Here is an 18,764-nt window from a genome sequence, read left to right as displayed (position 1 = left end):
CCCAGTCACACGGGCCCCTGATCTCAGACCAAAGCCCATTTGTGTAGAGTACTGCTGTCCAGTGGGAATATAATGCAGGCTACACATAGAATTTAAAACTTTTTAGCAGCCACAGCGAACAGTAAAAAAAAAAAAAAAAAAAAAGGGAAAATTATTTTAATATATTTATTTAACCTAAAACACGATCATTTCAACATGTAAATAAATATTAGAGGCATTTCATATTATTTTTTTCATACGAAGTCTTTAAAATCCAGTGCTTGGGGTGCACGTACAGCCCATCTCAAGTCTAAATGCTCTATAGCCACACATGGCTGGTGGCTACCATTTAGGACGGAGTAAGTCTAGAGTATCCCTTGAAAACAAGGTCATATTCAGTGTTCAAATCTCTTCACCCCTTGGTTTCAGAGCCTTTCTTCCAGACACTGTGAAGTCAGGCCTGAATCCTCCCAAACCATGCTGCCCTCAGAGCCTCACTGGACCTGCAGCAGATGCCACCGCGAGCTCTAGTCCAGAAGCAAATCTCCCCTCTGGCTGTACAAGAAAATTAGTCATCTCCTTTCCCCAGAACAAAGAGTGCCAGAGCATTTACCACCCCTAGGGGGCACTGTGAACCACATCATCCCCAGCACTGATCCCGCCCTTAGCTCCAGGGGAGGCTTGGGCAGCAGCACCTTCTCTGTCACACTCTGTGCCCCCACACCAGGTGGTCCCCTGGGGGGGCCTGGGCAGCAGTCTTGTGCTCTCTTCCAAGGAAATGAACAGTTACAGCTGGCCAGAGGGTCTTCGTGGAGCCTCCTTGCCAGGGGTTGTAAATGGGCTTGGGAACATGACAGAGCTCTCTAAAAAAAGGTTGTTTACCAGCATGTAATCTTCACACCGTATCTGACCTGAGACCTCATGCAGGAGCATCCCATTCTCCCAATGCCTTCAATTTAAGTAGACCCACGGTTTAGAAGGAATGGTCACACTGCTTATCTCCAAAATGCTCACTCAGGACATAGAGGCAGGAAGTCTGATCAGAGATTGGGTTTCTTCTCAGAGGTGTTTGCTAAGTGGTAGAAAAGGAGCAGCATATTCTTTGGGCTTTCACCATTTTCTTTAGAATGGATTTGTCACTTGGGAGGTCAAAGGAGGCCTATTTCACAAGAGCTAAGTTGATACTGCTTAGCTGGTCTTCATGGCTGTGCATTTCTCTGGGATCCTCTGACCAACAAGCCATTCCACTGCCTCACTGTACTGGTGGAGAAACTGAGGCATGGATGGCAAAAGGTGATGGGCAGTATCTCAGGGGAAGGTTTGCAGTCAGAACTCAGGGACTCATGATAGAGTGAGTCAGTCTTCCCCTTCCCAAATTCTCCTGCCCCAGGATGGTCCAGTAGCCATGTGCCTCCCACACTGACAAGAGTCATGGGGTGGGGGGTGGGGGTCCGCAGCCCTGGTCCTGTGTTCTGCCCCGTATCACCTCCACACCCCACATAGGACCCCGTTCCCTCCCTCTTGCTCTGGGGCCATCGACTCTGCCCCAGCTGTGTCCACACTCACACGTCCACCCGCCCTCCCACTGTCCTCATCACTCTCATTTGGACAACTACCACTGCCTCCTCTTGAGCTCTTTCACCTCCAACCTTTTCTCTAGACCATCCTTCTCCTGGGAGGCTTTGGGCTTTGGAGTCAAGCTCAGACACTGAGGCTCAAGCTGCAGCGACCAACTTCTAAATGCAAAAGCTATGGGTAAGACACCTAATTTTGCTAAGCCTCCGTTTTCTCATCTTCAAAATGGGATAAGGAGTCCTATCTCCTGGAGCTGGTCTAAGGACTGAATGAGAGAAAACGAGACACTCGATAAATGTGAAACAGATGGTAAGCGCCTCAACATAGGCAATTGGATCACGGCACTGTTCACAAACCTTTCATTAGGCTCCCCTACCCCTGAATCAAGCCTGTACTCCAGGGCACTGAGGCCACCACTACCTGGCCCTAGCCCTGCAGGCCATAACCTCCTTCCACCTTTTGTTTCCTCGCCCCTCCCCCACTGTCCAGCCAACCAAGTACCGCAGTCATCTCTGCAATCTCAATGCCAACACAGCGATGGGCATATAATGGGCCCCAAGTAAACATTCTTTCTTCCCAAAGCCGCAAATGCACATTTCCACCACATGTGCACATTCACCTCTGCCTGTCCATGTGTCGAGGCCCAGCTCAAAAGAAGCTTCCTCCAGGAAGCCTTCCTCAATGTTCCCACATGGAATTCATGTCCTTTCTCTGGGCTTCTATTTTGTTAGCACTACACACACACTGTCTTGCAGTGGTTAGCTGAGTAGACACCTTATCTCCCCTCCACAATGCAAGTTCTGAGGGTGGGGACCCCACTCAGGGCACCTGAAACAGTGCTTAACACAGAATACTGCTTATTACATGCTTGCTGTTTAAATTCCTCAGCTTTACTTAAATATTAGCAGATCTCTCCTATGAAATCACTCAGAAATGTCAAAGAATATAAAAGGCAACCATTATTTGAGGTATCATTTATTTTAAGGCTAAATAAATCTCTTTACAGAAGATGGGATTCTACAAGCACAGGAAACAAATCTCCCAATGTGGTCAAATCGGTTTTGGATGTAACTGCTTGAGCAGCTCTGTCTGAGGGAGCCCCCAGGGCACAAAGCTGCTCCTGAGAGTCAAGTTGGGCACACTGCTGGTGGTAAAGTCATCCACTGCATTCAGATTCACCTCATTTCTTTTCTCTTTTACAAAAAATAAACTTGAATAATGAATTGTTCTAGCTGGAACTTCCCAATTGTTAAGCCAACAAATAACTACTTTGGGCAATAAGCCAATTTCTTTTGGAAGACTACTCAGCAGAGAGCTTAAACACGAAGACTAAGGACAGTCCACAGACACAAGTTAGAGAGAAGTAGGTCCCAAATCAAGTGTGTGATGTTGGTTTTGTCACTTAACTCCTCTGAACCTCAGTTTTCTCATTTGCAAAATGGAGACCATATCTCACAGGGTTACTAGGATGGTTCAACATACAAGTCCATGTCAAGTGCTCAGCATAGTGCCAAGCAAGGGTAAACATGCAGTTCATGGTAGTTATTATAAACAGCTTTGTCCAAGTTCAAATACCTTCACAATTCCTTAAGTTTTCAAAGGGGCCTCATGGGTCGGGTAGACCAATAATCTCACCTTAAAAATAAGGACCCTGAGGTCTGGAGAGAGTCCTACAGGCTTTATATCTGCACTCACTGCCTCCCAAACACACAGGAAGCTCCCCGAGGCCCAGCAATCACCTTCCTACATGTCTGTATCCCAGATGGCACCTGGCATGGGGCTGTGCTCTGTCTGTCAGCAGGAACCGTGCCACTGTGTAAGACAGGTACACATCCCTTCTCACGGTCAAGGCTTCTGTCCCGGCAGTAGGAGCCTGGGTACTTGCAGGATGGAAGGCCAGGTTAAACCACTGAGCTCCCAGCCCAGTGCCGTCAGACACTGCTGGGCTAGGCTCTGCCGTGGAGCCACTCGTCACTCATGGACAGCCACTTGTGTCCGCCGCAGCATTCAGTACCTCCCATGCCCCTTTTCATTGCACTCCCACAAGCACCTTAGGGGAGAGGTACTCTTAGTATCCCCACTTGACAGATAAGAAAACCGTAGCTCGGAGCTGTGAGCCTACCACTGAATTAAATACACACTATGGCTCTTTTCACTATGCTCTGTCTCCTTGCCTGTATTAATGGTCCAAATGCTCCTTTCCAAAATACTGCTGGGCACCGGGGCTGGCCCAGTATGAAAAGCTGGCCAGGCCTGGTACAGATGGAACACTGGGGAGCACTCTCAGACCTGCTCTGTGGGCAGGCGGCCGCAGCTCCGGGCACAAGTGATCCCAAGTCCTTCTCCTCTAAGCCTTTAGAGGAGGCACTGTTGTATCCCAAAACTGCCATGTCGATTTAGGTTAAAGGTGAGATCTGTTTGATAAGAATGGAGAACTCTTACCTAACAAATGAGAACATATCTTTCTTTACATAATATCTGGTCTTTCTTGAAAAGCTGGGTCACAGGATTCCATAAGTTCTGAAATTTACGTCTCAAACATTTACTACTTTCTCAAGTAATCACAAAAGAGGAAAAAGGAGAAGTCCAGCTGAAGCCTTACCTCAGCTACGTGCACCACATCTAGCCGGCAAACGAGCATGGGGAAAGGGAAAGCGGGCCGGCCCCGTTCACAAAGCAGCTGAGCAGAGGCAGTGACGCATAACGTCACGTGTACCACTCCGGGGCCACAGACGGTAGCAATGACCCCACCAGAGTCAGGAAATAAAAGTCAAATGGACCGAGAGTTGAAGGGTTCAGAAGAAAAAGATTATGCCTCGCTCCTACACACCAGTACCTAGAATCCTCAGTGGTGTCCACGGGAGAGTGGGTCACTGGAAAGACCAGCCTGACTCTAGGTAACAGAGCTATGCAGGGGTCATCCCTGCTTTGTCAGCACGCTGGACTCTCTGTGCTGGAAGTCAATCCTGGGAAAAACCAAGACACAGCCGAACAGAGAGACTGGCACGTGGTAGTTACAGCCTGTGCTCTGTGCGGGTCAAGCCACTCCAGGCCCCTACCCTCACTCTGACCCTCACCTTGGGCAGAGAGTTAGTCTCTAAGCCTCAGTTCCTCAACCCTAAAACAGAAATAATAAGGTCAGCCTCACAGAGTTGGTATAAACTTTAAATATAAGGCAGGTAAAGCATTCAGCATAGTGGCTACACAGTGGTTCTAAACGGGGTCAGTGTTGTCCCCCATGGGACGTTTGTCCAGGGAACATTTTTGGTTATCATAGCTGAGAGGTGGTAGCTCCTGGCATTTAGTGAGTAAAGATCAAGAGTGCTGCTAAACATCCTACAATGCACAGGACAGCCCCCACGACAAAGAATTATCCAGCCCAAAATGTCGGTAGTGCCAGGGCTGAGAAGCCCTGGCCTAGCACACAGCGAGCACTCAGTAAATATGAGCTATGAAATTATCCTTACTACTTTAGCAATAAATGAGAAGTAACAGTTTCCTTCTTTCCAGGATAATCAGCATCTGTGATTAAAATGATAAGAGAGAGAGAGAGTATATTACTTACTCTACTTCTTGTAATATTGGGTAAGAGATCTGTTATTCTGGAGACGGGAAGAGTCTGTTGCTTGGTCGATTCTGAGGAGCCCAATAACTTTGTGAAATAAATAACATAGCAGAGCACCAGAACTGCAGTATACAAAAGCTGAAAAAAGAAAATAATGGATTTAAATGGCACTGTTTTAATATAGGCAGAATTAAGATATGCCTGGAAACTTGACCTCAAAGGCCAAACTAGAAAGAGGACTGTCTTTATGAACCATACCTTCTAGTGAGCAATGCCTCCCCTCTGGGGAAGAGCACTGCTCACGAGGAGCCAGCTCCACTGCGGCATCTCTGGGGAAAGTGCTCCAAGCATGTCACCTGACTGGGAGAATGGTTCTTCTGGGCGGGCAGAACATCATTTCCCTGACAGACATCCCCTAGTGCCACCACCACAGCAATGTCAGACGTGTTCTCAAAGGAAGGCCTCTCCCGCCTCAACAGCACCCTGCAAGGACCCCCAAGTCCTGTGCTAATATGCAGAGACTTGCTGTCCTAGATGACGGGGGCTTTCCCATAAACCCGTAAGCTGTGACACGGACTACAAAGCAGAACTGAGCTGTTGGCTCCCTCCTCTCTGCCCAGTGCATGGGCAGGGCAAGAGCCACTCCAGGATGGGGGAGGGACTGGGGGGTGCGGGGGTGATAAGAGGGCCCACCCTTCCCTCCACACAGCCAAGACAAAAGGGTGGCTTTTGGCCAGGAGCCGAAGCCTGGGGTTTTGTTTGCAGGTTGGGAGGAGTATCCAAACAGCCCCTTTCACAAGCTCCCTTCTGTCTTCTCTCCCTGCTGGGAACAGCAATGCACATTAGCTCAGGAAGGAATGGGACCTCCATGTCCCGCTTTTCAGTCTTGGAAACGCTAAGCCTGCTCTTGTGGCAAAGGCAGGGAGCAAGGAGAAAGGGGAGCCTTGTTTAGCAGGTTCGGGCTCCGCGGCTTTCCACCCTTATCCGTGCCTGAGGACAGAGCCCACCATCCACCGTCCTCCTCCATGCCTCAAGCCCTGTAAGAAGACACAGCAGCTCTGCTCTGAGCCATACCACCAGTTGCAACATCCTCTGTGACAAGAGGACTCCCTTCCCCACCTCCCCTCATCTTCCCACAGACCAGTGCCTGGGGAAATAGTAACAACCTATGGGTAGTCTTCATGCAGGGTATCCTAACTACGTGATCCTTCCCCCATTTTTATTGAGGAAAAATTCACATAACACTGACTGTTTTAACCATTCTAAAACATACAATTCAGTGGCTTTTAGTACATTCACAGTGTTGTACAATCACCACCATTATTTCATTCCAGAACATTTCCATCACTCCAAAAGGAAATTCTGTGCCCATTAAGCAGTCACTCTCTGCTCCTCCATACCCCAGCAATCAAAATCTGCTTTGTCTCCATGGACTTGCCTATTCTGGACACTGCATATTAATGGAATCATGCAATTGGTGGCCTTGTGTCTGGCTTTGTCCACTTAGTATAACGGTTTCCAAGGTCATTGTGCCGTGGCACGTGATCGTTTTTATGGCTGAGTAATATTCCGTTGCACACATATGCCACATTTTGCTCATCCCATTCATCAGGTGGTGGACATCTGGCTTGTTTCCACCTTTTGGCTGTGGTGAATAGTGTTGCTGTGAACATCTGTGTACAAGTTGTATGAACACGTTTTCAATCTTTTGGGTATACACCTAGGCCCAGATTTGCTGGGCATATGTCAGTTCTACATTTAACTCTTTGAGGAACCGCCAAACCGTTTTCGACAGTGGCTGCACCATGTTACATCCCCACCAGCAATGTGTGAGGACTTCAATTTCTGCATATCCATGTCAACACTCGTTATTTTCTGGTTTTTTGATACAGCCATCCTAATGGGTGTAAAGTAGTATCTCATTGTGGTTTTGATTTACATTTGTCTAATGACTGATGATATGGAGCATCTTTTCATGTGCTTATTGGCTATTTATTTGGATATCTTCTTTGGAGAGATGTTTATTGAGGTCCTTTGCCCCCCTTTTGGGTAGTCTATCTTTTTGTTGTTGAGTTGTAAGAATATATATTCTAGTGTGACCCTTTTATTTAATATATGATGCCATGTGGTAAGGGGCTGTTTAAGGAGGAACCTGGAGGTGGGTTGGACAAAGGGGAATCCCAGAGCCCTGGTGGGGATTGCCTGCTGATATGAGGTGCTGTTGGCTCTTAGACCTCTCACACAGACACTGATAAAGACTGTACCAGAGAAGAGCTCTCTGAAGTCTTATAATAAGAAAGCAAGTAAACTCAGAATGGGCCTTGCTGACCTGGGCTGTATCCTGGGTGGGAGCATCAGAAAGTCATAATGCAAGTGTCTTTCCCAAGAGGAGTCAACCAATAACTGGGCATCTTCATGCCCTCCTGTTCTATTAGGGAGAGTATATAAAAAACACGATGAATGTGGAGACCTGTAGTTCCAGATCTAATAAAACATGGCAAAAATAATTCTTCCTCTAAGATACACAACTATTTGCAAACTGCTTTTAGGAGGCAATTCTCATTCTTATAACATTGATTGGAAATCTACTTTTTCTGTGTTTCACAACAATATTTGTCATTTTTGCTCAGGACACGGGAAAGACTTTCACATAAATCACTACTAAAAATTTTAACTTATCTTCCCATACATTAAAAAAAATTGCAAACTGCTTTTACTATAAGCTGTTCTAGTAACTATGTGATCTTAGGTTTCATTTTTAAAATGAGCACTGTACTCTAGTTGTACTTTCATTAGAGCCAGGGATATAAACTAGAACTAGAACATGGGATGGCAACGAGGCCAGGCCTGCCGGAATTGAGAGTGTACCTGCCAGGACCTGGTTCCTGTGCTCTGCATTGTGTGAGATTGCAGTCCGAGTTCCAGACAGGCTTGGCAGAGTTTCCTCCTATTCTGAAAACACCTGATTGCAATCCAGGGAAAATCACACACATTCAGTTAGATTCCTACCCCACCCCGTCACTGCTTTTTCCCCTCCTCCATAAGACAGTAAGACAATCAAAGGTGAGTTTCGTACGGGCTTGCCCACAGAACATCTAAAGGAGTCACTGTGTTTGACAGCGAGGCCTGTGGGGCCCTCACCAGGCCCCTGGGGACATCAGTGGCAACAGCACATGGAGTGGGATGGACAGCCAAAGGAAAAGCACTGTCAAGACCATCTTTCTAGAGTTTCCAGCCTGCCTCACATGCATGAATACTGCAAATGTAAATCACACAGTAATGGGAACAAGAAGAAAAAATCAAATGGAGAAACAAAGATTATATAATAGTGAAAAACTGTAACTCTTACCTGGGCCAAAGAGAAAATGTAGAGCCCCCAGTGAGGCAACCACAGCACAAAAAAAGCTATCAGGACACTCTTGAGGATGACTGACAGGCTCTCGGCAATCACCTGCATACACATGGTAAAGGGTGCACTTCACATTATTAAAAACTAAAGATTCACAGGAATGATGAATAGGAACCTGGGGTAGTGGTTACCCTGGAAGCAGAGATGGGGCACACAGCACTGATAATGTTCTAGTTGGGCTGGGCAGTAAGTTCATGGATCTTCAGTATACCATCATGCTTCAAGATTTACACATATGCTATATATTCTTTTGTACAAATCAAATTACATATTTTGAAAGATGAAAAGTTACTATCAGTATACAATTAAAAACAGAATCACTAGAAAAATCTGAAAAACCTTTACAGTCCTCTTACATTCTTATCTAAACTAATAACTTCACTATCAGCAAACCTCTTTTGCATTAATAGTATAGCAGAGGTAAACCTAAGCCCAGCCCAGATGCCAAATTTCAAGGGAATGAACTAAACTGATCATGTTACCTTTTTCCAAATTTCTTTTTAGACGCATTCTAAAAAAAAATCATTCTCTCCTAGGAAACATTTTTTTTTTAAGATTATTTATTTATTTATTATTTGACAGAGAGAGAGACAGTGAGAGAGGGAACACAAGTGGGGGTAGTGGGAGGGGAAGAAACAGGCTTCCTGCGGAGCAGGGAGCCCGGCGGGGGGCTCGATCCCAGGACCCTGAGATCATGACCTGAGCCGAAGGCAGACGCTTAAGGACTGAGCCACCCAGATGGCCCGTCCTAGGAAACATTTTTAAGAAACCACTCTTTCCCTTATTCTTCACATTTCCCATCAAAGCAGAAGGTACACTGACCTTGAGTTTGACAAACATCTGTGCTTGTGCCAAGACCCAGAAGGGCTCTCCCAGAAGCTCTACCACGGCCGAAAGGCCAAACACCACCACTCCAGTTCCATAGTGGGGGACGACATTAGGATCAGGCACTTCAAGCAACTGTAACCACACCCAGCCCAGGAGCAAGGACCAAAACACACCCAGGGGGACTCTAGAAAAGGGAAAAAATGTTTTTTAATATGCTAAATATAAAAATAAATGTATATTAAAATAGTAGCACTAAACAGAAAGGAAATATAATCATAAAAATAGCTACCACTTAGTAATGCACTTCCTACACACCAGGCACTAGATCCACCCCCTTTACCTCTTGGACACCTCACAACGATCCTGTCATTATCCCCATTTAAGTGATGAGGGAACTAAGGCTGATGACAAGCACTGGGTAATCTGGCCAAGGTCATGTACAGCTAGTCAAGGGCAGAAGCAGGACCTGATCCCCATCTAATGCCAAAACCTACACTCCTATGCACTGTGTTACGCTGACGAGATAAGCAAAATTCCCAGAAAGTACATGCCTGTTGTTGGCACCTTGAATTACTAAAAGACAGCATCCAATTGGTTTTTGCACCCAAATAAGCAACAGTCCAGTGCACAGTGTCCCTTTGCATGTGCACCACAGAGCACTTCAATATGACTGAGTAGTTAACTGTCATGCCTCGAATAAAATGAACACCTACCAGCCTCATGACAGTCATTTCCATGAGGCAAGAAGGAGTTATGTAAGGCAGTACTGAGAAACAACCTCAAGCACCAGCCCTCCCTGCAGGGATCTAACTGCAGAAAAGCCATTACAAGTTTTAGCTGATGTACTTGGCCTTCAAGAATATTCTAAAAGGCTCAGAACTGAAATCAACCTAACAAAATTGAAGAAAGATATAATGAAAGCCCTAAAAGGCTTTCAAAAAATACTAAGTGGTTGTTAAAAGCTCAGAAAGACTATGGGGGAAAGATTAGGAATAAAGAAGATGGCAGAGGCCCAGTGAGACCCAGAATGGGCATCAGGAATGGCAGAAACAGTCTCCCAAGAGGGTAGAAACAGGGCTAGAAACCTGGCCCCGAGACCCCCACCCAGAGCTCTTGACCATCCACAGAGAAAACAGCCAACAAATTCCTTCTATATGGACGCTCTCTCCTTCCTGTCCCACACCCAGTCCCCAGAAACACCCATGAAACTGAAGCTGGAGACAATTCAGCTTTGGGCAAAGTTGCTGTTTAACCTGTAAGACTTAAGACACTTGCTTTTGCACTGTCTCCTGCCAAAGCACAACTCACGTTAGCCACAAGAGGTTGAAGGTCTGGCTCCAGTCTTGCTGGGTGCCCCCACTCAGACATGCTCTACGGAAGGCCTCTCTGGCCAGGAAGATGGTGGTTGAGTAAAGCAGTGTTAGCCTGTAAAGGAAAGGCAGAAATCAATAATGACTCTAGTTTTTTTTTTCACAGAGAGAATTTCTGAGATTTTGCCAGCGACGGGAAGAAAAAGTCTCGGGCATAAACCACTGGTGGTGATGTGAAGGGCAGTGAGTTCCTACAGGGTCCCGTACTAATCTGATCCACTTGAACAACAGAGTTAGGAACTGAACAAGGGACACCTGAGTGTGTGCCTACGGAGCATTATGCCAGGACAGATACTGCTGCAGTGGCCCCCAAAACCAAACGCTTCACAACAATAGGCAGAGGTGTGGCTCTGACCATAAGGAGGAGAAAAGGACAAGATATGACCACACACGGCAAGGGGACCTCTTGGTCATCCTGAGACTGGTGACCCAAGAATTCTTATAAGAGACGCTGAGGCTCTACTGAGTGGAAGCTCTGGCCAAAAGTATCTCAGGACAGGCAACAGACTTGTTACAGAGGTCACTGCAACCCAGGTCAGCCAGGCTTGTCTGCATACTTCCCGGGTGGGCAGTACGTAGATGGACCCTCCCGCACCTGGGTGAGTGGTAGCTGAGGTTTTTCTCATCAACAGGCTCTGGCTGATGAAGCCAGACTGGGGACAGCCCAGGGCTAAGGTCTCTCTGAGGTTGTCCAAGGATCATGCTGCTACCCAGTGTTTCCGTCCACCACTGCCAATGAGGAGACTGAACCATATGTTAAGTAGGGGGCAGGCCTGACCACAGTTGTCAAAGCAGAGACGTGCCAATCTGGAGGAGACCAGATGGCAAGAAGCCCAAACTGTTTTCAAATCTGAGCACCTAAGAGGAGATTTGGTTTTCTTCCTTCCTGGTTTTTTGTTTTTTTAAAAAGATTTTATTTATTTATTTGAGAGAGAAAAAGAGAGATGAGCAGGGAGAGGGGCAGAGGGAGAAGCAGACTCTCTGCTGAGCAGGGAGCCCCACATGAGGCTCTATCCCAGGACCCCAGGATCATGGCCTGAGCAGAAGGCAGACGCTTAACTGACTGAGCCACCCAAGTGCCCCCTCTTTTTAAAAATTTTTTTAAAAGATTTTATTTTTAAGTAATCTCTACACCCAACATAGGGACCGAACTCGCAACCCCAAGTTCAAAGTCACATGCTCCACCCACCGAGCAGCCAGGCACCCCTCTTCCTGCTTTTAAAACAGTATTTCTCAAAGTATGGTCCCTACTCTAAAATTACCTGAGGAGCTTGTCAAAATACTGATTCCTGGTCCCCTCAGTCCCACCTAGTGCAGAACTCCCCAGATGATTCCTTTGCCTGTCAAAGTTTGAGAACCTTCTCCAAGCTCTGAGAATAGAGCCCAGAGCATATGTTTGGTGGGTATTCGATGGGAAATGTTGTCTGGAACACACTGTCTTGTTTATCAGGACATGAAGATACACCTGAGAAGCTGAGTTATTCTGAGCACTCACATCACTTCATATACTTTTGTGTCATTTGTGAATACAGAATATATGTGGGTGCCCTCGAACAGAAAGGAGAGTAGAGAAAACAAAATGGAGTCTAAAAGACAAAGTAAGGCAGCTTTCTAAGAGCCGCCGAGGGACTCCTGACAAGGACTCAAGCTCTCACCCTAACTACCATTTTCCAATTATAAAATTCACTGATGAGGGAAGGCAGCCTGCTCCAGCCCTGCAATGATGAAGTACATCCTCATGTACTGCAGAATTCCTGCTTCCTTCGCTGTCAGCAGGACAAGAACACAGGATTAGACCTGAGACAGGGCTTGCAAGGAATTACTCCCACTCCTCTCCTGGGTTCTCCAAGTAGGCAAACCGGAACAGGTGGCAGAGAAGTGTGCATTTGGAGGTTGATAATGGCAAACACTCCATGGAGCCATTAAAAGCAACATTGCCTGCTCATTCCCCCACCCCAGCATACTCTTCCTCAGCCCACTGCTAAAACACCCCGCTTCTGGGAAAGGCCTATGCTTATAAAATCTGCGGGTGACACACAGGTACCCTCACTAGGGGCGTGAGTTGTGGGCAATGCCAGGGCACGTCCCTTCTTACCTGACATTCACTATGCCAACGATTTCCTTTGACAGGAAGCGAAGAATAAATGCATTCAAGACAAAGGTGATCAATCGAAACAACACCTACAGATAAAGGGGAAAAATTCGTGAGAATAAATTATGTTGGGAATATTTATTTGTGAAATGAAAACAATGTGGCTGTTCTTCCTAATAACGTACTGACATACAGCAGCTTTGCCACAGAGACCCTCTCAAAAAAGCGCCACCGGTCTGCATTTCTTCTGAAATTTTCCTTGAGGTCCTTGAGGTCCTGAGCACATCTGTGCGGTGGTCAAAGAACCCACAAAGGCACTTGGAAGGCTCTCTAATTATTGATAAGAGGAAGCCCCTGACATAGTCTGTGAATTTCTTCAGGTTGAAGGTTAGGCACTCCAGAAGACAGAGAATTCTAGTTAGTGCTTCCCATTGGCCCTCCCTCCAGCCTGTTTAGAAATAGCACACGCTTAGCAAGTGGGAGCCTGCAGGGTATGGCAGAATCTCTAGGAATCACAGGGTCTAATTTCTCTTTTTTCTCTGCCTAGTAATATCTGGGGATTCTGATAATGACACTTAATCTCTTTGAACTTGTCTTCTTAATTAGAAAAGAAAAAAGCCTGTATTTATTTTCTAAATATTTGCCACTTTCCTGAGATGAGTTGAAATACCTTTTTTTTTTTTTATTTGAATACAGGGGTTTCTGGCTGGCTCAGCCAGTAGAGCATATGACTCTTGATCTTGGGGTTATGAGTTTGAGCCCCAAGCTGAGTGTAGAGATTACTTAGAAATAAAATCCTTAAAAAAATTTTGAGTACCGTTGACACACAATGAAGTAACTTGCAGTAAATGACAACTGCAAATAATAAGATAATATAAAATGGGGAAAGAGAGACAGGGTCCAGCTATTGCCATCTGAAGGGGATATATCCCAAGATTTCAAACCTGTCAATTCAAGAAAACTACCTGAGCAAAGAATTCTCCCAGGAGACAGAGAACAACAGGGTGCTAAGTGGTGATGCTAAGTGGGGATGTTGACCAGGTACAAACCTCAGCCCCCCTCTGCATTCAGGCAGCACGGCAGGTCTAACTCAAGTGCACTCCATAGCGAATGACAAATCACTCTCAGAGTGACCTGTGAACAGCTGCAATTTGTTTGGTTTTTTGAGAGAGCAAGAGCGCGCGAGAGAGAGAGCGCACACCCTTGTTGGGGGGGGAATGGGGAGCAAGAGGAGGGAGCAGAGGGAGGGGGACAGAGAGAATCTTAAAATCTTGAGCAGGTTCCACACCCAGTGTGGAGCCAGACTCGGGGCTCGAGCTCACAATCCTGAGATCATGACTTGAGCCGAAATCAAGAGTTGGACGCTTAACTGACTGAGCCACCCACACTCCCCTCAACAGCTGAACTTTGAAAGATTAAATCAAAATATGTCGATGGGCCATGATGGTTTGAAAATCTCTGGGGAAAGGTATGACCAAAAACAGAGAGTACAATTTAACACTGTCAGTGTCTGTAACACTGAAGTGTCACAGAGCAACAAGGTCTCTAAAGCCAAGCTACCACAATCTTAACCTTTATGGAGTCAAAGGTGGCCTTTTGAGAAAGGCCCAATGAAAGCTCTGTAGCTCTCCTTGGAAACATGCAGATACATACATACCAAATTCTTGACTCAATTCTAGACATTTGAAGCCAATTCATGGAGCCCTGAATGGAAAAAGCGCTCAGCTCAGAGTCTCAAATCACCATTTAGCTGTTAAACCCATCATCTCCTAACTCCTATGAGCCTCAATTTCCTTCTGTCAAATGAGGCTACCTATCTCATAGGGTTGAGAACAAGGATCAAACAAGATTGTGAAGGTGAAAGCATTTTTGAAAAATACATACAGGGGCTCCTGGGTGGCTCAGTTGGTTAAGCGACTGCCTTCGGCTCAGGTCATGATCCTGGAGTCCCGGGATCGAGTCCCGCATCGGGCTCCCTGCTTGGCGGGGAGTCTGCTTCTCCCTCTGACCCTCTTCCCTCTCGTGCTCTCTGTCTCTCATTCTCTCTCTCTCAAATAAATAAATAAAATCTTTAAAAAAAAAAGAAAAATACATACAAATGAAAGACCTTAATACTTTCACTAAGACCAGCTCAGAATTAAGACAGAGAATAAGCTCTCAAATTCTTGCAGAATACAATGTAATTGCAAATTTATCTCAACTGTCTGCATTGTAATTTGAGAACGCATAGAAGATTAAACATACACGGATTAAGACACTCAGGAAGCCTAGATTATGGCTATATTTTAAAAACAATGTATACCTATTTATGCTAACTTAAAAGTCAAAGTTGTCATTGTCTAAGAAAATGTCTCAGGCTATATCCCTACCTCCTCATTGGTTTGAAGAAAGGGTTGAGTTAATGATGCTCTGAAGTTGTTCATGCTACCCAGTATTTGCTCCATATAGTGGCCCTTATTAGCAACACAATCTTCATTTAACTTTGTAAAGGACTTTACAGTTTATATTTTATATTAAAAATGAGGGAGGGGCGCCTGGGTGGCTCAGTTGTTAGGCGTCTGCCTTCAGCTCGGGTCATGATCCCAGGGTCCTGGGATGGAGTCCCGCATCGGGCTCCCTGCTCGGCGGGAAGCCTGCTTCTCCCTCTCCCACTCCCCCTGCTTGTGTTCCCTCTCTGTGTCTCTCTCTGTCAAATAAATAAAATCTAAAAAAAAAAAAAAAAAAAAAGTGGGATTTATTACATGCGTTGTATATATATTGTGGGTTTTTTTTTTTAATTTTAGTTAACATACAGTGCCCAATATTGGTTTCTGGAGTAGAATTCAGTGATTCATCCAGTACACGCAACACCCAGTGCCCATCATAAGTGCCCTCTTTAATACCCATCACCCATCTAGCCCATCCCCCATCCACCTCCCTCAAGGGCTTTACAGTTTAGAAACAGCTCTTTCACATCGGTTAATCATTTGACCCTTCAAAGCAACTGGGTAAACTTACAGGAAGCAAATTAAGACTCAGAGCAAAGTGATTTGCCCAATGTCACACAAAAATCATATGACCCAGCTTCACTTTATAGGTAGGCCACGTGACTCCTAGTCCATTGTATTTTCTGCTAAGATGTGGTCTGTTTGTTTTTTTTATGAATCCAATCTGGGTGGTAAGGTATCATCAAAGCCTTAACAATCAGCATTGTGGATAAAGCACTGAACTCAGTTATTTATGTTGTGGAATAGAAGAAAAAAGACTTGGTAAATTCACTGTTCACCTACTCTAGGGTTAGGTGAATGTTTATTAAACACATATCTTGTGCAAGGAACTCTTCTACATGTTTTATGTGATTATTTCATTTCATCCCTATAATGACCATTTTAAAAATCCTCATTACCATAATAAGAATACCTAACATTTACTAAGTACTTATAATGAGCTAGGCACTTAACAGTCAAGCCATCTAATCTTGCTAATGACCCTAGGAGGTTGCATTATTGTTCTCATTTAAGATAAGGAAAACTGACGCTCAAAGTTAAGTGATTTTTCACAAGAGCAGGGATCTGCCAAGTAACAAGGACTAAGTGAGCGCAAGTGTGTGGGGTTCTCGTAATATCCAAGTGAAACACTGCCTCTAAAATAAGGGGGAGGGTGGATTCAGGACTCTTCTGAGTAAGGGCTGAACGGCTTAAGAGTGTAACACAGAAAAACTGAGCCACTCAGAATGACCAGCTGCTAGGGTTAAGAGAATCTTTAGAGACCATTTGGACCAATTGGCATGTACCTTATCTGAAAGATGATGAAAATTAAGGCCAAGAAGGGGAAGTAACTTATCCAAGGTCACCCAGCCAGAAGGAAAATGCAGCCAATATTTACTAAGTGCATACTAAGAGTCAGGTACAGCATTAAGTACAATTATCTGAATGACTCCAGTCAAGCCTCATAGCAACTTTATGAGCTAGGAACTATTATGATCCCAATTTTCCGATGAGGAGCTGAGGCATAACAGAAGTACTTTGTCCTGGGTCATGCAGCAAGCACAAGGTAGAACCAGGATTCCTACACCCAGATATCTTTTTCTTAGTTATGCCATACTGTCTCTCTGAACTCAGTGGGAGTCAGAGCGTTTGAAAAAGGTGTTTGAGGGTCAGCGATGGGGCATGGAGAAAGTGAACCCCTTCCCTTAAAAGCATCAGATTCTAGAGCACCAAAGGCACCCCGTCACCTGACCTGTCTCCTACTACCATATGGGAGATACAGCGCTCAGAACGAAAGTGACTTGTTTGCAGTCTCCCAGCCAGGGCTCTGCACTCCAGGCCCAGGCACCCCTTCTCCGCCGCCACTGCCTCCTGTCCAGCCCCCCTGTAAGTGGGGTCCATGCCGGGACTGGGTGTGCCCCGGGGCGCGCTCTCAAGGGCCCCAGGGCCGCCTCCCTGCGCATCCCAGCTGCGGCTCAGGCTGGGGCCGGCCGGGCAGAGAGTACCTGCAGGAGCAGACCGGAGGAGGCCAGGCGGGCCGCTTGACCCAGCACCTCCCGGCTGCCCATAGCTTCGGTACCCGCCTTCGGTCACCGGGAAACGCCACCGCCAACAGGCCTCGTCGCAAGAGGATAGCGTCACGGAGCGCCTCGCTCTCTGATTGGTGATCTTGGGGCAGCGGAGGCGGAGCACGAGAGGTTCTGGCCCATTAAGCGGCCGGCTTGAGTGACGTCAGTGTGCCTGCGCCGCATCTCTCCTCTCGTTTGGATTGAGCTTGTGAGTTTTCTGTCCCTGTCCCTCCTCGTCCGAAGTAAGTTAGGAGAAGCTGTTAAAGTAGCCAAAATCCCTTCCCTGAGGCTCTCAGCCTACCAACCAAGAAACACTAACTTCCCCGGCCTCGTTCATAAGATTCTTGCCTTTTGGCCTTGGTTTACAAAGTTGCGCCTCAGCCCCCAGAATTAGGACGGGAATTGTCAGCTTTTTACACAGAAAGGACTGAAGGACCGGAAGTTAAATTAGCATTTTCACGAGTGTGGTTTTGTGTAATCCTTTCTAAAGAGCTGAGAATTGGACCCTGTTGTCAAATGAGTAAGATGAGATGTGGAGATGTGAGGTGACCTGTTCAAATCTGCACAACTTGTGCCTGAGTGGAGCCGACCCTGGGCTTCAGATCCTAAACTTTTGCTTACATGCTACCAGTTTTGAGGACACAGCAGAGGAATGGCCGGGAAATGCTTTATAAAACGTATAAAGGTGATGGCATCACCTTGCTCTGCCATTGTTCTTATCTTCTATGCAGTCTTAGGAAGCCCACTTTCCCAGTTTCTTTTAGGCCTTCCCTGATTTGACCCCAGTCCACCTTCTGAACCACCTTTCACACCACCACTGCCCTTTTCCAACACTCTCCAGGCCTAGCCATTACGAACCCTCACCATTCCATGAACAGCCCTATCTCCTTGGCCTTCGTTCCGGGTTGCCCTCTGCCCAAAGTGCCTTCCCTGCTGGCATCCCCCACCAACCACTCTCCCAGACCCCATTGTCCTGACTTTCCTGAGTACTACACTCAGCACCTGCTATGGACTGAATGTTGGTGTCCTCCCTAAATTCATGTTGAAGCCCTAATCCCCAATGTGACGGTACTTGGGGTTGGGGCCTTTGGGAGGTAGTGGATCATGAGCGTGGTACCCTCATGAATGGGGTTAGTGCCCTTATAAGAGGAGACAAGAGAGAGAGGAATGCTCTCTCTCTGCCATATGAGGATACAGCGAGAAGGCAGCCATCTACAAACCAGCCAGCACTTTATCTTGGACTTTGCAGCTTCCAGAACTGCAATAAATAAATGCCTGTTATTTAAGCCACCTAGACCTTGGTATGTTGTTATAGCAGCCTAAGCACCTGGAAAACACTTTGTGACCTTTATAGCTTCTAGCCCAGTCTGCTTTGCAGTGAAGAGGGTAGAATATGTGTCTCTGCCTAAACA

At 46.3% G+C, this 18,764-nt stretch overlaps 1 protein-coding gene across 3 annotated transcripts in view; it reads right to left on the bottom strand.

Moving 5' to 3' along the window:
• The window catches only part of RFT1 (RFT1 glycolipid translocator homolog), a 40,541-nt gene extending 23,142 nt beyond the window's left edge, over positions 1 to 17,399 (bottom strand). For 2 of the 3 annotated variants that reach the window (XM_088028096.1, XM_088028093.1), the window contains exons 1-7: positions 17,290 to 17,333; positions 14,703 to 14,887; positions 12,822 to 12,907; positions 10,665 to 10,781; positions 9,351 to 9,540; positions 8,469 to 8,570; positions 5,120 to 5,257 (exon numbers count right to left, since the gene is read on the bottom strand). In XM_088028096.1, coding sequence (XP_087884222.1) covers positions 5,120 to 5,257; positions 8,469 to 8,570; positions 9,351 to 9,540; positions 10,665 to 10,781; positions 12,822 to 12,907; positions 14,703 to 14,858 — 789 coding nt within the window. In that variant the 5' untranslated portion in view covers positions 14,859 to 14,887; positions 17,290 to 17,333. Of the gene's footprint in view, positions 1 to 5,119; positions 5,258 to 8,468; positions 8,571 to 9,350; positions 9,541 to 10,664; positions 10,782 to 12,821; positions 12,908 to 14,702; positions 14,888 to 17,289 lie in introns of all 3 variants that reach the window. The other variant, XM_028124498.2, reaches the window with a different exon arrangement.
• Positions 17,400 to 18,764: the final 1,365 nt, after the last annotated feature.

This window comes from Eumetopias jubatus, unplaced genomic scaffold, assembly GCF_037043125.1.
Source record: "Eumetopias jubatus isolate StellerSeaLion01/CBP00866 unplaced genomic scaffold, mEumJub1_p1.0 scaffold_1, whole genome shotgun sequence".
NCBI lineage: Eukaryota > Metazoa > Chordata > Mammalia > Carnivora > Otariidae > Eumetopias > Eumetopias jubatus.
Note: the sequence above shows the minus strand (reverse complement) of the source record. Positions and strands in the feature narration are given on the sequence as shown.